The 14,333-nt window shown below is 35.7% G+C and overlaps 1 protein-coding gene and 1 long non-coding RNA gene across 5 annotated transcripts; one reads left to right on the plus strand and one right to left on the minus strand.

Moving 5' to 3' along the window:
- Nucleotides 1-1,483: 1,483 nt before the first annotated feature.
- On the minus strand, nucleotides 1,484-3,498 carry LOC147525107 (uncharacterized). Of its 4 annotated transcripts, XM_086605406.1 has the most exons (3): nucleotides 3,294-3,498; nucleotides 3,091-3,198; nucleotides 1,484-2,516 (listed from the first exon to the last, which is right to left on the minus strand). In XM_086605406.1, exon 3 carries the CDS (start codon nucleotides 2,459-2,461, stop codon nucleotides 1,652-1,654), a length of 810 nt encoding a protein of 269 aa, XP_086461532.1. In that variant the 5' UTR covers nucleotides 2,462-2,516; nucleotides 3,091-3,198; nucleotides 3,294-3,498; the 3' UTR covers nucleotides 1,484-1,651. The 4 variants fall into 4 exon arrangements, with proteins under 4 accessions (XP_086461532.1, XP_086461522.1, XP_086461525.1 ...); XM_086605396.1 differs by having other exon boundaries at nucleotides 1,484-3,198; nucleotides 3,294-3,497; XM_086605399.1 differs by lacking the exon at nucleotides 3,091-3,198 and having other exon boundaries at nucleotides 3,294-3,496.
- A 123-nt stretch (nucleotides 3,499-3,621) lies between these two features.
- LOC147525108 (uncharacterized) lies at nucleotides 3,622-13,206 on the plus strand. The gene is made up of 3 exons (XR_015221031.1): nucleotides 3,622-3,865; nucleotides 4,291-4,480; nucleotides 12,980-13,206. It is a non-coding gene; the product is annotated as an uncharacterized LOC147525108 (long non-coding RNA).
- Nucleotides 13,207-14,333: the final 1,127 nt, after the last annotated feature.

Here is a 14,333-nt window from a genome sequence, read left to right on the forward strand (position 1 = left end):
CTTATCTATGAAAAAAGCCCATGCTCAAAGCCTACATTCCACGAGCTGACAGTTCTCCCGCCAGTTCTCCAACTTCAATCCATGAACTGACAGTTCTCCCGCCAGTTCTCCAACTTCATCCCACGAGCTGACAGTTCTCCCGCCAGTTCTCTAACTTCATTCCACGAGCTGACATATGTCCCGCTAGTTCTCCAACTTCATTCCACGAATCGACAGCCCCTCCCCCATTCTCGACTTCAATCCACGGCCCGACAGTTCTCCCCCCATTCTCATCTTCATCCCACGAAATGACAGTTCTCCCCCAGTTCTCAACTTCATCCCACGAGACGGTTGTCCCCCGCTCTAACTTCATCCCATGATTGGACAGTTCTCCCGCCAGTTCTCCAACTTCATCCCACGATTGGAATATTGGAGAACGAGGAAGTAACTATCACCAATGCTACCTATAAAATCTAACCTTCGTCATTTTTCTAGAACTACGCAATCGAGACTTGATCCCAAGCAATATCTTTGGGTACGTAGGCAACTTCAAAACCGAAGTCCAGTCTCATCTTTCCCCAATCACCATCTCCTTCACCATCTCCAAAAAACATTACTTCCAACCCTCAACTGGTGTGTTTTGGCAAATCTTGCTGAAACAGTTCGTATTAAGATCCTTCTTGTTGGTATATGGGTCAACTTCAGTCTGTTTTAAGCCTCCGTCTGTGGGGGAGTTAATGAACCAGGACGAAAAGAAGAAAACTAAAACACCAAGTTCTCAACCTGGCAGTATGCTTAGAACAAAAGGCGGGCAAGGAGTTTTGCGTATGCAGGTTGTGTTTTCTTTCCTAATTTGTGGCAATTTTTCTGATTTTTTTTTTAATCTTAACTCCGTTACCTACATTAATTTTGGGGGTTAAATGATGGGACACGTGTAAAACAAATCTTGTAAGGTGTAAAACTTGATCTTTTCCACCCGGGTGGAGAAGATCTGGACTCTTATTAAAATACTGTAGCAGCAAATAATTCTTAAATTTGTGTTTATGAAAAGTACCTGAAAGTCCAAATGGATTAAAATCACAGATATATTTTTTTTGGTAAAAAAATCACAGATATATAGTTCAGGTATTCATAAAACCTATAATATAATACACAATAAAACCGCAAAGTGTAAAGTTTATTCTTCAAATTTAAGAAAGCTAAAGCATTCCACTCAAATAAACACATACTCAAAAAGTTGTAGGACAGCGAAGTCATAAGTCTTAAAAGACTTCTCAATTATCAGAAAAGGGAGCTCACGCATCGAAGATGGCTGTCACTTGTGATCTCTTATCCGTAGATATACCGTCAGAAAAGCACTGAAACTCACAGAAACATTTGCACTCGCTAGTTTTCTAGGATCTCAGAATACATCCCACCACAGAAATAGAGATGTCGTAGAACAAGATCTTGTGGCTAAATGTTGCCCAAGAAGATACCCATTTGCACAATATGCACAGTAGTAAATACTTTAAAGCTTATATTAAGCTAAGATAAAATACAGGCAAGTATAGTTTCTAAACAGAGCAGAACATAATGAATTATGACTTCATAAGATCTTTACATCTTTTCCGCCACATTTTTTGACAGAAAGTGATACAGTTTTAATTTTTACCCAACGATTTTAATATCTTCATTTTATTGTAACAAACTTATTAGTACCATGTTTAGCCCAGTGATCTTTCAGGTCAACAGCATCAGAGAACACATAACCTTCAGCTGCCAGTCTTTGTAGAAGCTTTGCGTATGCTCCATTACTCATTTTCCTCCCAGCCAAGCGTGCTCCAGGCCTTGAGGAACTTAAAGGAAGGGGATATTCAGATATGCTTGTGGTGCAGCATGAAGACTGCCAACCACCTGCACCCCATCTGTAGCACTGTCGATAAACACCTGTACAAGAGCAAACAGGAGCAGGTACCTGGGAAAAGTCTATTGTGGTTCCATCTATAACGACATCCAGACTCCTTTTCTGTGTTGCATTCGAGACAGAATCTCTTTTCTTCTTCGTCGAGGTATCAGACCGCTTTTTGGGAATCTTTACCTTAAAAGGCTTAACACCATTAGACTTCTTTGACGAAGACGGTTTTCTAATCTTTGAGGATTTTGTCCCTAGCTCCTCATTCTTTGATGGTCTGGTTGTTGGCATATACATACTGATGGGAGCAGGAGGGAGTCCTGTTTCTGTATTTATTTGAGTAGACTCAAGGGAGTCAGAGTTTACTTTTGTTTCTGAAAAGAAGTTTCTCTGATGAACCCATACGTGGTTGTCAAACTCCATCCCAGATCCTTCTTCTTCAGCTTCGGGAATCATTGAGCTGTCGGAATACATGTTCATCCTCAAAAAGGAAGCTTGATGTTCATTAGCACTACTACGAAATGGAACACCAACTGTATGCTCTGCGAAATCCCAATTCCTAAAACTCAATCTAGATTTCTCATCCATGTTAGCCAACGCTGAAAACCAACTTCCAGTATAGCTTTTACTTGGGCGGAGCAGGCTAAATGTGTAAAGTAGAAAAACATTATTTTCCGAATTTATAGTAGTATCATAAACTCTTATTCTCTCCTTTTCTAATAATTTTTTTGCTAAATGTAATTGCAGTATCATACTAATCAGAAAAGATTGTACAAATGCAAATGTACAAAATGCATAGCAAAAAGAAAAGTAAACCAATGACGAGCTTCATTTCTAGAAATGGAGCCTTATTGCTACAAACAACCAAATCAACAAACAGTGTGCAACTCAAAGCCATGAAATAACCGCTCAACTCTTTTATCAACCATTCTGTTTCGTTATTTGTATGTATGTTGGTCATTTTGTTTTGGGAGCATACGATTACTTCAAATCGTACTTTTACTTCTCTCTTTCATTGCAAACACAAAAGAATACATTGCCTATTCAAACCGATACAATAATGGATTTCATCATTTCACTTTTTAAATCAACCCAAGTACAAGTGAATATCAAAGTTAAATTGGGTCATGACAATACATTTTCACAAGTTAGTTAAATTGAACTCCCAAACAAAAGTAGCCCAAAATCCCAAATCAGTATAACAAAAAGAAACCCACCCAGAAATAAGATAGCTGAAATATATACAATCTGGGTTGCGGATCAAACAAGGTGATGAATCCAAGTCAATGAGAAAAGTAAACAAAGCATACCACCCATCTATCTATCTGGATCATGAATTGAATTAAACAAAAGCAAGTCAATTTTATGGATTAGAATTATAAAGATTGTAAATATTAAGTAACAATTGAGATATACTTACAAATTAATTAAGTGGGAAGAAGAAAGATGTGTGAATTGTTGTCCACCTCTGCTTTATATATATATATAAAAAAACGAATGAATGAGGATGACTTTTTTGGCTTGGTTTATGTTAGTGTCCTACTTAAGAGTAGTTTCTGTGTCTGTGTGTCTATGCTGAGGCAGTAAAGATAAATATCTACAACTTTCATGTGTTGAATAGGTGGCAGCTGAGATTGCAAGACGTTATTAGAGATTTAGGCTGTGTTGGATTGCTCTATTTGCCATGGCAAATGCAAATATATAGCAAAATTCATTTGTTTGCAACTGTTTGATAAGTTTTTCGGCCCAAGAAAAATATTATTTGGATTTGCTATAAGTTGTGATTTGTCGAACTATGTAAATTTTGCCCACAACAAATTTGTACTGAAATTTGCCACAAAAAAAATCTATTTGCCACCAATAAAAAAAAACCCCTGATATCATGTCTCTAATAAGTTTGGTGGTATCTCTTCCCTTCTCTTTTTCTCTCTATATTTTCTACATCTCTATTTGATTGATTTGGAGAGACGAGTTATTTTTCATCGGATTTGCGTACGTTCATCTCTCTCACTCTATCTCTCATTTTTTGTTTATTCTTTTTCTTTAATTTTCTGTTTTTTAGATCATTAATTTAACATCTTTTAGATTTATTTTTAATTATTTTATAATTGATTAATAAATTGGAAGTTGTTTGACTAAATTCTCTTTGTGTGTTATTGAAAAGGTCTGATTAGTTCCTTCATTTTGTTTCTTTAGTCTATTTTGGATGAAATGAGCTAAGGTGTGTTGAATATTGATCCATATAGTATATTGTTATTAAGTTAAGAGATTGTATGTGATATCGAGGAAATAGAGATTGTATATTGATCCGTGTAGGTGTATTAAGTTATGATGTACTACTACTTGCTACATCCATATTATTCGGGTGCCGTCATGTATGTATCACTTACGTGTTTTTTGTTTTTTTTCCCAATTAGGGAGTGGTGGATAGAGTGGTAGTTATATTTTTCAACAATGACAATGTCCCGTTTGAAAGGTTTGTATTCAATCTCACAGTGAACCAGTCATATAAAATGAATGTGGAGCAAGCTGATCTGGAGTTCTCTTTGAGATCATTCTTACTCAAGCTTCCAGTGTCAGAACCCCTTTCAAAGGCTCTGCCAAGGGGTATGTGTACTAACTGCTTTCTGTTTTGCCTTGTTTTTAAGTTTGACGTGTGTGGTTTCCAGTTCACCAGATTATTATAGTTAAGTTCTCACTTTAATGACCACCAGCTTATGATATGTTTTACTCGTATAATATAGTATTCTCGTGGGGTTTAGTATTACGATGATAAATCACTAGCTTATAATATTTACCACAGTATTTGGACAATCAAACAGCAGTAAATTTGCCATAAATTATTTGCAATTGTCACATAATAAATTTGTCAGTGACAAATAATGACAAAATTTGCACTTGACAAAATTTGCATTTGCCTAAGACTATATTTGATAGGAGTTGTGGCAAATGCAAATCATGACAAATAATACTATTCACACATTTGTCACTATTTACGACTGTTTGATATGATTTCTGGCCTGTGGCAAATATTTTTGAGTTTTGCCACAACTAGTGATTTGCCATGATTTTAATGACAAAATTTACTTAGAGGGGAGCTATGTAAATTTTTCCACAGCAAATTACACACAAATTTGCGACAAACTATTTATTATAATGTAATCAAACAGCAACAAATCTAGATTTGCCACTAACTATTTGCAATTGCCACTTTGATTACCATGACAAATTTGCCATTGACAAATGGTGACAAAATTTGTCTTTGTCATAGTGACAAATTAGAGTAAACTCCTCCCAAGTCACATACATATCTGTACCCTCAGTTCCTATGTATTACATATATTCTGAAGTGAAACATCCCACTCCCTCCAAAACCAGGGCATTCGGTGAGTACTCTCCCACGACAAGATGGTAGAGTATATATATAGATAATCATAGGACATTTGATAACTCTCCGTTTCAACACTGAGAGCACTTGTAAATATAGTGCGTCATCTGTTTGGGACTTTGGGGAATGCATGAGAGAGGTCCGCTCCTTTACAGTCTTGGTCACCAAGATTATTTTATCTTGGGGGTTTCAGTCAGAGATGGAGCCCACCCAGGTTATTAGGGCTGCTGGCAACAATGCAGCCAAGGACATGTAGGCAGGGGCTATGAACCCAGGAGAGCCCCAGGAGCCCCCAGTTGACTTCGCTGATCCTGATGCTTTTGAGGATTTGGAGGATCCTATGGAGGGCATTAGGATAACCAGTAGGGGCATAAACCAGTATATTGAGCAGTCCACATAGCGTATGGATAGGAAAGAGGATGCTATGGATGTACTCCAGGGTAGCAGGTAGGGTAGGGAACGGGTTGGGTTCGGGTCGGATATGGCTATATCCAAATCCGAATAGTTTAACAAATTCCGAACCTGAACCCAAATCCGAATCAAATCGAAATCTTTGACCCGAACCCAACCAACCCGATCGGATAACACTAAAAATTCAAAAAAATCCCAAAAATTATATCCGAACCCAAATACAACAGACCCGAATTCAAACCCGACCTGAATAAATAAACGGATATGAAAATCGACCCGAACCTGAACTATTTAGATTCGTGTTGGGTCGGATTTGGGTCAAACCCGACCCGAATTCTTCTATGATTATAACATGGTGCTCTAATAACCTTAAGTTTTCATAGCTCTAGCCTAAGTTTGACTCCTTCTGGAGGCATTTTGCCACACAAATAACAAAATAAAAACAAAACTGGGCCTAATATGTACTGTAGGTAACCTTGAGTAGGGGCCTTTTCATTGGTCTATTATGCGGAGGCCCTAGGCGGGCTGCCTATGCTGCCTACCCCTCAGAGCCGGGTCTGTAGGGTAGGTTCACTAGGTTAGAGCACGCTCAATCCCAGCTTCAGGCTCAGATGCATCAAGGATTCCAAGCCTTGAGTGAGCAGCATGCACGTTTTCAAGGCCAACCAACAAATTATCCTCGGAGGAGTCGCTGAGAGGATGGCGATAGTTCTCATGGTCACTACAACCATTTGCTTGTTGTAGTCTATTTTAATTTTTAGTAGAGTCAATCCCTAGGTTGAGTCAGTTTTTCATTTCGTGAGTGTCATTGTAATTCTCAAATGGTTGTACGTAAAATTTCCAAAATTTGATGCTTAATGAGAATTGAATTTACAATATTTAGTGTATTAATTGTTTATATGTGTCACATATTCCATTCTAACTAGGGTTGTCAATAGATAGGTTTGGGTCGGGTTTTGGAAACTCTGAACCCAAATCGATAAGAAATTTGGGAACCTAAAACTGAACTGAACTGATAATATTATATTTCATCCGAAACTGAACCGAACCGAACCGATAAAATATATTGCAAACCGAAACCAAACCGACTCGAACCAAAAACTATAAAATCAATTAAATCCTAAATTAAATCAATTAATTTCAACCACACAATTGATAAACATATACAAAAATTAATCATAAATATTACTGAAATGACATCTTATCGGTTCGGTGGAGGGCAAACCCAAAACCAAGCCAATATCTTATCGATTTAGTTTGGTTTCGAGTCGGTGGAAGGCAAACTAAATTATCAAAACCCAAACTATTTTTTATCGGTTTGGTTCGGGTCAGTTATCGGGTTATCGAAACCCATTGAAAGCCTTACTTAACTAGGGGTGGAATTTGGCCCTAACGAAAAGCCCTATAAAGCCCTCACAACTAAAGCCCTTTAGTTTAGGGTAGGGCGGCCCTACTTCTAATGCCTTCTAGGGCGGGGGCTAGGGCTAAGATTCTAAAACATAGGCCCGACCCTAACCATAAGCCCTAACCGCCCTGTTTCATACTTTCACTATAAATACACATACCATAATTGTCCAACTCTTTTGTTAAATATTTTCAATTAAAATAACATTGTCCTTTTGTAATTTATCACTTTACACCCAAGGGTACTTCCAATAACTTGTTTTATATAACAAAAACTTGTCAACTTAGAATGAGCACTAGCCTAATAAAAATAAGACTTTATTCCTTTGATCATCAAGTCAAAGTCCATAACTTATTATTCTCAATTTCTTTTCTCACCTTTCTTATAAATTATATTTTTATTCACATCCAAGCCAAGTCTAAAACTAAAGATTTCCTTCCACACCATTAAAAGCAAAATACGTAGCGGACATTTGTAACATAGAAACCAAAACAACCTTTGTCGGAAAAATGACATTTGTAATCTCAAACATTTCTCCATCACTTGTTCAAAACCAATATTTTCATTTCCATATACAAAGCTTGAATCACTTTTAAATTAGAAGAAAGATAATATTATATTTGTTTTGAATCTATTATAGAAATAATTTATGATATTACAAATAGTTTAACAACTTCCATGACCCTAACCAAAACTATTATGTTTCTTCTTTATATATATATTACTTCTTCCTTTAAAATGATAATATAATTATTTGTCTATGTATTTCAATGTTAAATGTAATTTTAGTGAGGTTTGAGTACAAGGAAGAACAAATTCGAACTCTCGATGTACTTGAGTTCATTAGATTGTGGATGTGCATTTTAAATTTTTGGACTTATCTGAGGATTATTACTAGATTGGTTGGACTTTGAGTTTGTAGATTATTGTACATTTTGTAATATAAATGAGTTTAAAAGTTGATGTAGTAAAAAAAAAAAATATATAGGCCCTAAAAGCCCTACCCTAAAGCCTTTAAAGAGGGCTAGGGTCGTGGTCGAGTGGCTTGAGGTTTCGACTTGTGACCGGCCCGACCCAGTATGTTGACTTTTAGGGTAGGGCCGACCCCCCTAATATCTTAAGGGCTTTAAATGTTTAGGGCGGGCTAGCCCGGACCCATTGCCCCACCCCCCTACTAACCCATACCAAACTCTGTTTGGGGTGGGACTCCTAACATGACACCATTTGGATGGTTGACACCTTGTAGAATGAATGGTAAACTAAAAAAGTCTGTGCTTTAGTCAAACTGATGGTCATTGGTAGTCATTTAGGGTAAAATTTTGCGAAATCTCTAAATTTTTGGAGTTCTGCAAAATTTCAGACTAGTTGGAATAGGAGAAGAAGTCTGTTTTGAGCACGTATTCAAAGTCGGTATGGATCAGGAGAATATGTCTCTATAAATATGCATCTTAAGTTCAGGCTAAACCATACCAAAAATTTCATATCTAAAACTCCTTTGCTCGCGCATGGCGATTTGGTTTGCCTTACCTTGTCGTGCCCCGTGATTGTAACTGCTCTGTTCACTGTCTGCTTTCTACAGGCAGCTCCTTCTAGCCTTTTCACCCATCTTGGCTACCTAATATCATGGATGAACTTATACTTATACCGGAAAAAACCTTTTCACCCATCCTGATTACCTGATATCATGGCTGAACCTATACTTATATCGGAACAAAACTTCAAATATATGATGCACTCACTCACTCATGGTGCACTTTTCTTTAACCTTCTCATCCGTATGGGTTATGCTCCTCTCTTGCACCATATAGGCAGGTTGTACTCCCCTCAACTCACTAAGGATTTTTATGAGAATGCTATTTTCAAAAGAACCAAGAAGGGAAAATGGTACATTGTGGTCATTGTTATAATTGAATAGTGGGTTAGTATTGGGTTGTCATTGTTCATCTTAAATCTTATGTTGGAGAGAATGGATGGATGGATAAAAACTAAACCTTTCCCTAAACACTCATTTCCTATTTGTAGTTTTTGATGTTTAAAAGATGGCGGACACACTAGCTAGTAGGAGTTGATGATTGAAACATGAATGCTTAATTGCTTTGGTTCAAAACATGAAAGTAAATGATGGATTGATGTAACTTGGTTAGCAAGTTATACTCATTTAATTGATTCAAATGAGTATAACAAGCTTTTGGGTTAAAATGAAATGAATAACAAGATGTTGAAAGAACTACTTGAAGGAAAACAAGATTTAAACAAGTTTCAATGGTAGAAAATAAGTTTGATTCATAAAAGCTTGAGTTTGAAAACAATGGAAAATGGAAAACAATAATAAAACTAATTAAAAAACTATATCTAATTAATGTTATGCTACTCCTACTAGAGTCTAGTTACTACTTAGCTAGCTCTCCTTTTTTTGTGGGTAATCTCTACACTTATATAGTTGTGCAGAGATGTACAAGTTTAGCCTTCCTATTTCTTCTCATTCAAGTGAGCTATTCTAGAACATTCTCTACTTTTCTTTTGTCTTCTAGAGTTGAGTGGATAAGACTAAGCCTTTGGGCCTAAGCCCATATCTTTGAAAGGTTGAGCCTTTGGTCTTTGAAGCTTTAAGTGTTGAGCCCATGTCTTGGAATATGTTGAGCCTTTAGCCTTTCGGTATTTGATCGAGTGTTGTTTAAGCCCTTGAATCTTTGAGTCCTTGAGTTGACTTTGACCATTGACTTTTTCCAATAGTCTTTATTTTTCACAGGAGGTCCATTTTTGGCTCCTTTTGGCTATAGAATTCATCGTTTGAGATAATTCATCCAGAATAGACTTGTATCCTGAAAAAGCAATAAGAACATGAGTTTTCTACATTATTGATCATATAATTAGACTAAATTGAAGCATTATAAGGGGGAAAAAAATACATATTTGAGGTTTGATAAGTCATCTTACATGGAATCACGCTAGAACTAACACAAACCAAGCTCACCCACGCCTTGTTTCTTCCTTCCCATAATGTAAGGAGAAACGAGCTAGCTGGTCAACCTTTGGTCATGTGGGATACTTTTACTCATGAGTACGAGCTAGGTCTGAGTGTTTGGCAAGATAACGTTAGGAGGGGTATTCCACTAGGACTATTTCACGTTAATGTGTGCACATTGATGCTATGGATCCTACTCACCATTAGCTTAGCCACACATAAAGGTTGCAAAATCTTTAGAGCTATAGCTAGAGGATGGATAGACCTAGACGTTCCTAAGATTATCATGGTGAGTTTAGGTAAAGCTCTTCAAGCCAAAGCGTACTACCACGTTCTTCCTGCAATGATTTGTCAACTACTAAGGGTTTGGAAAGAAGACATTATGGACCATTATACCATGATTGGACACGTGTTGGAACTATGGAACCTACAAATCTCATCCTTCGTCGGTGTATGCAAGAAGTATGGATACCTCGTGCGATATGATCCCATTACCATTGACATAATGTTTAAGAGATTATGAGTTTCTAGCACATCTACCACCTAAGGAATACCAAGTGATAAATACAAATTTGCTAAACATAATATTAATGCATAAACACCAATACCTAATCTAACAAACACGTGTTTTGATCAATACTCTACTCTCTCTATACTATCAAGTAATATAGATTTAGTAAAGTTTCATTATTCCACTCTTAAACTACCAAGACTAAATAGAATTCAACTAATTTAAATCAAGAGGAAATGTAAAGGTAATAATTATTTGAAGGGTGAATTAAACTACGAATATAAATAAACTAATTACACTAAGCAATTAAAATTAGGGTTTTGATGGAGGAAAAGGTAGGGAAGAGTTTTAAATCCACCTTTAGCAAATCATTGACATGTTTAATGTAACTATTAATTGCAAAGTTCTTACATTTATATGTCCCGTAATGTTCTAACACAAATATTCAAACTTTATTATCCCTAGTTATGTTACCTACATCTCTATAGTTATTGATTAACTAGCATGAGGAAAAGTTTATTCACCTATTTCTAGCATGAATTCACAGTTTCTAGTTCAAATTCAAATACTTCCTATCTCTAAAAATATGCAAGAACCAAATTTAAAACACAAACAATATAAATCTACACTAAATAATACATCAAATCCTCACTTTTGGCTTCATTATAACTCTCCCAATGGGAGAATTAGCCTTGTGCCATCGGATTATCATCAAAATAATAATAATATGAAGACATAATGCTAAAAGATGAAGAAATATGAAAGCTTTATTAATGGAGGTTTAATAGAGGCTACAAACATTAATTTTAAACCTATAAACTAAACTAATGTTGGATACTACAATGAATATTTAGACTTGAAGTTAACCACTACTTTTATAGAGAAAAAGTAGGATTTTACATATTGTGGTCGAAATTCTATCTCTCCACAGGCTCATGGGCTTCAAAAATCACACTAGGGTCAAATACATAGAATTTAACTTAAGCCAAATCTACAGCGTTGTACTGTTACGCTTTTTTTGTCGACTTATGCTACTCCAAATGAATCAAGGCTAAGACCATTAGAAAGCTATTTCCTAGTTGGTAGTTTTGATATAAAATGGGCCTCAACTAGAGCTATGAGTTCAAAGATAATGCCCGTTTGAAGTTCTATTGACTTTTCTATAGTTTTCCATCCGGATTAACTTTCGCTTGACTCCTTTGACTTGGGCCTTTTCTTCATAAATCTTGGCCTTTTTCTATGATTCTCACCTAGCAATCAATTTATCTTCTTTTCATGCACAATTGATATCATTTAAACACTTATTTAATTCTAAAGTCTGAAATACGTAAAAATAAGTAAATAGTGATAAACTCACATTATTAATAACTTAATTGGCCTAAGTAGAATACTATTAAGGGGTTTAAACTATAGTTTTGGGTGCTTGATTTGCTCCCAAATGTGCATTTTATTACCCTTACATTATTGCATTACAGCCCTTCTTACGCTTAATGAAAAGATAACTCATAGCTTTTATTGCCTTTTTTAGGTTACAGAGAAATTCAGACCACTTATCATAAAAACTGTATCTTAGCACAAAAAGGAGCCTTAATTACGTTTATTATGAAGACTCAAAGCTGCTATGAAAAAAGTGTTGAAAAAGTTAAAGTCAAAGGTCAAAGGTCAAACACTCAGAACCAAAGAGTTGAAAGTCAAAGTCCTCAACTCAGAAGACTAGAGATAGATGTCCTTAACACAAAAGATGGTTTTCTCTAAAACCTATCTTGATCAAGAAGAATTTAAAAAGAAAAAGGAAAAAGGAAAAGCATAAATCAAGTGGTAAGGTGTCTCAAATGTAATGGAGAAGGGCAAATCAGTCAATTGCATAAAGTAGGGGTATAAGAACTAAAAGTTAAGGAGAAAGAATGCACCTAGACTTATTCTAGTGTCATGTAGAATTTATTTTCTAGTATTTTTTTCATTAAAGTCATTTACTTTATTGTTCTTCATTTCAATCTTGTTATTTGCTTTTGTTATTTAATCAATCAATCTTCTTTCTTGTTGTTCTTTCTTTCAATCAATCATTTCAATCCTTTTCTTTCAAGTTTGTGTTATTTCAATCATTAAAACAACTAAAGCTTTTCAATGTTATTCATAAACTAGTTAACCAATACAAGTCCTAAACTAAGATTCTACCTTCCTTTCTTATAAAACTCCTAAATCATTTAAGCTCCAAATAATTTATGGTGAACCACATCAACAACTTTGAGATACTCATAACTAGACTACATCAAATGGCGTCGCCGTCATGGATTGAAGGAGCAAGAATGCTTGGTTGAGCATCTAAGAAGGAAGCACCACTCTCACCTTTTCACTTCTTATTTTTCTAATTTTCATTGGTTTATTTTGTTGTTTTTCATTACTGACTTACTTTTTTACAAATCCAGGTTCGAGATCAACAAGTTGGAGAGGAGCTGAAGCTGAAGCTGCAGCTGAAAGACGACTGGACTTCGCGAGAACCCAACGGGCGACCGCACCCTTGCCGGCGGGCGACCACGAGTCCACCTCCACACACCACTATTTGATTTTTTCACAGTTTAGTTGTTTTCTATGCTTGTTTGTACTGTGAAGCTTGGATTTTGTAATAAAAAAGTATAAATCAATGGAACTTGTTTGTAATAGGTAGAGATATAAAGAAAATAAAAAAAATAAAAAAATAAAAAAAATATAAATATGAGTTTTTGATTGATTATGTGGATGAACATGAGTGAATACTTGGTTGAAGTTCTAAACTTACCAAGAGATTAGAGTTTTCATTGCCTTGAGAAGTTCAAGTGTGCGAGGCGAGTCATGAATCATACGCTTGCATACTTTGAATCAACTTGGTAATTGATCAGTCCCCAAATATGCGTTTTATTACCTTTACAATGCTTGAAATATGCCCTTCTTATGCTTAATGAACAGACAACTTATAGCTTTTGCTACCATTTGTAGGATACATGCCATTTAGGGCACATATTTCTAATACGTGCATTTTGGCACAAAAAGGATGGCTATTTACGCTGCTTGGAAAGATTCTAGCTTAGGAGCAACAGTGCCGGAAAGTCAAAGTCAAAAGTCAAGTCAACTGTCAAAGTCAAGGACTGAAGACTGAAAGCTACTGACCCAGGGACCTAAAGCCAAATTCAAGATTTCTAGTGTATGGGCAAATGCCCATAAGATTGTTTCTAGAAGGAAGGGTATAATTGTAAATGGTGTCCTATATAAACCAAAGAGAAGTAGAGAATTAGTTATCCAATGTTTTAGGGTCCAAACCATTTGGTTTGTTAATAGTGTAACCTAAATTTAATTTCAAGTCTTTTTATTTTATTTTAATTGCTTTATTCTTAATTTCCATTATTGTTCTTCAAGTTATTCAATCAAAGTTCAATCAAGTTTCTTTCACTATAAGTTCTTGTCTTCATTGCCTTTCATTCATACTTTAATCTTGTTTTCATTTCATGTTTTAAAACCTCCATCCATTCAACTAGTGTTTTCCACCAAAAGAGAAAAGAGAGAAGAGTTTAGAGAGAGTAGTTTCCATCCATCAAACCCATCCTCCAAACAAAAGGATCTAAAATTAACAACAAACCCAACTCCCACTTTCTACCCTTGTCAAACATTAGTGTAATCTATTAGACAGTTTACCCACAAATATATTCCCACTATTTTCCATCGAGAATGTATCAAAGTAAACCGCGTAAAAGAAACCTTTGAAGTACAAATGGAAATCGTCAACTATCCACTTAGTATACCAATTGA

The sequence above is a fragment of the Coptis chinensis genome, chromosome 1 (assembly GCF_015680905.1).
Source record: "Coptis chinensis isolate HL-2020 chromosome 1, ASM1568090v1, whole genome shotgun sequence".
NCBI classification, from domain to species: Eukaryota; Viridiplantae; Streptophyta; class Magnoliopsida; order Ranunculales; family Ranunculaceae; genus Coptis; species Coptis chinensis.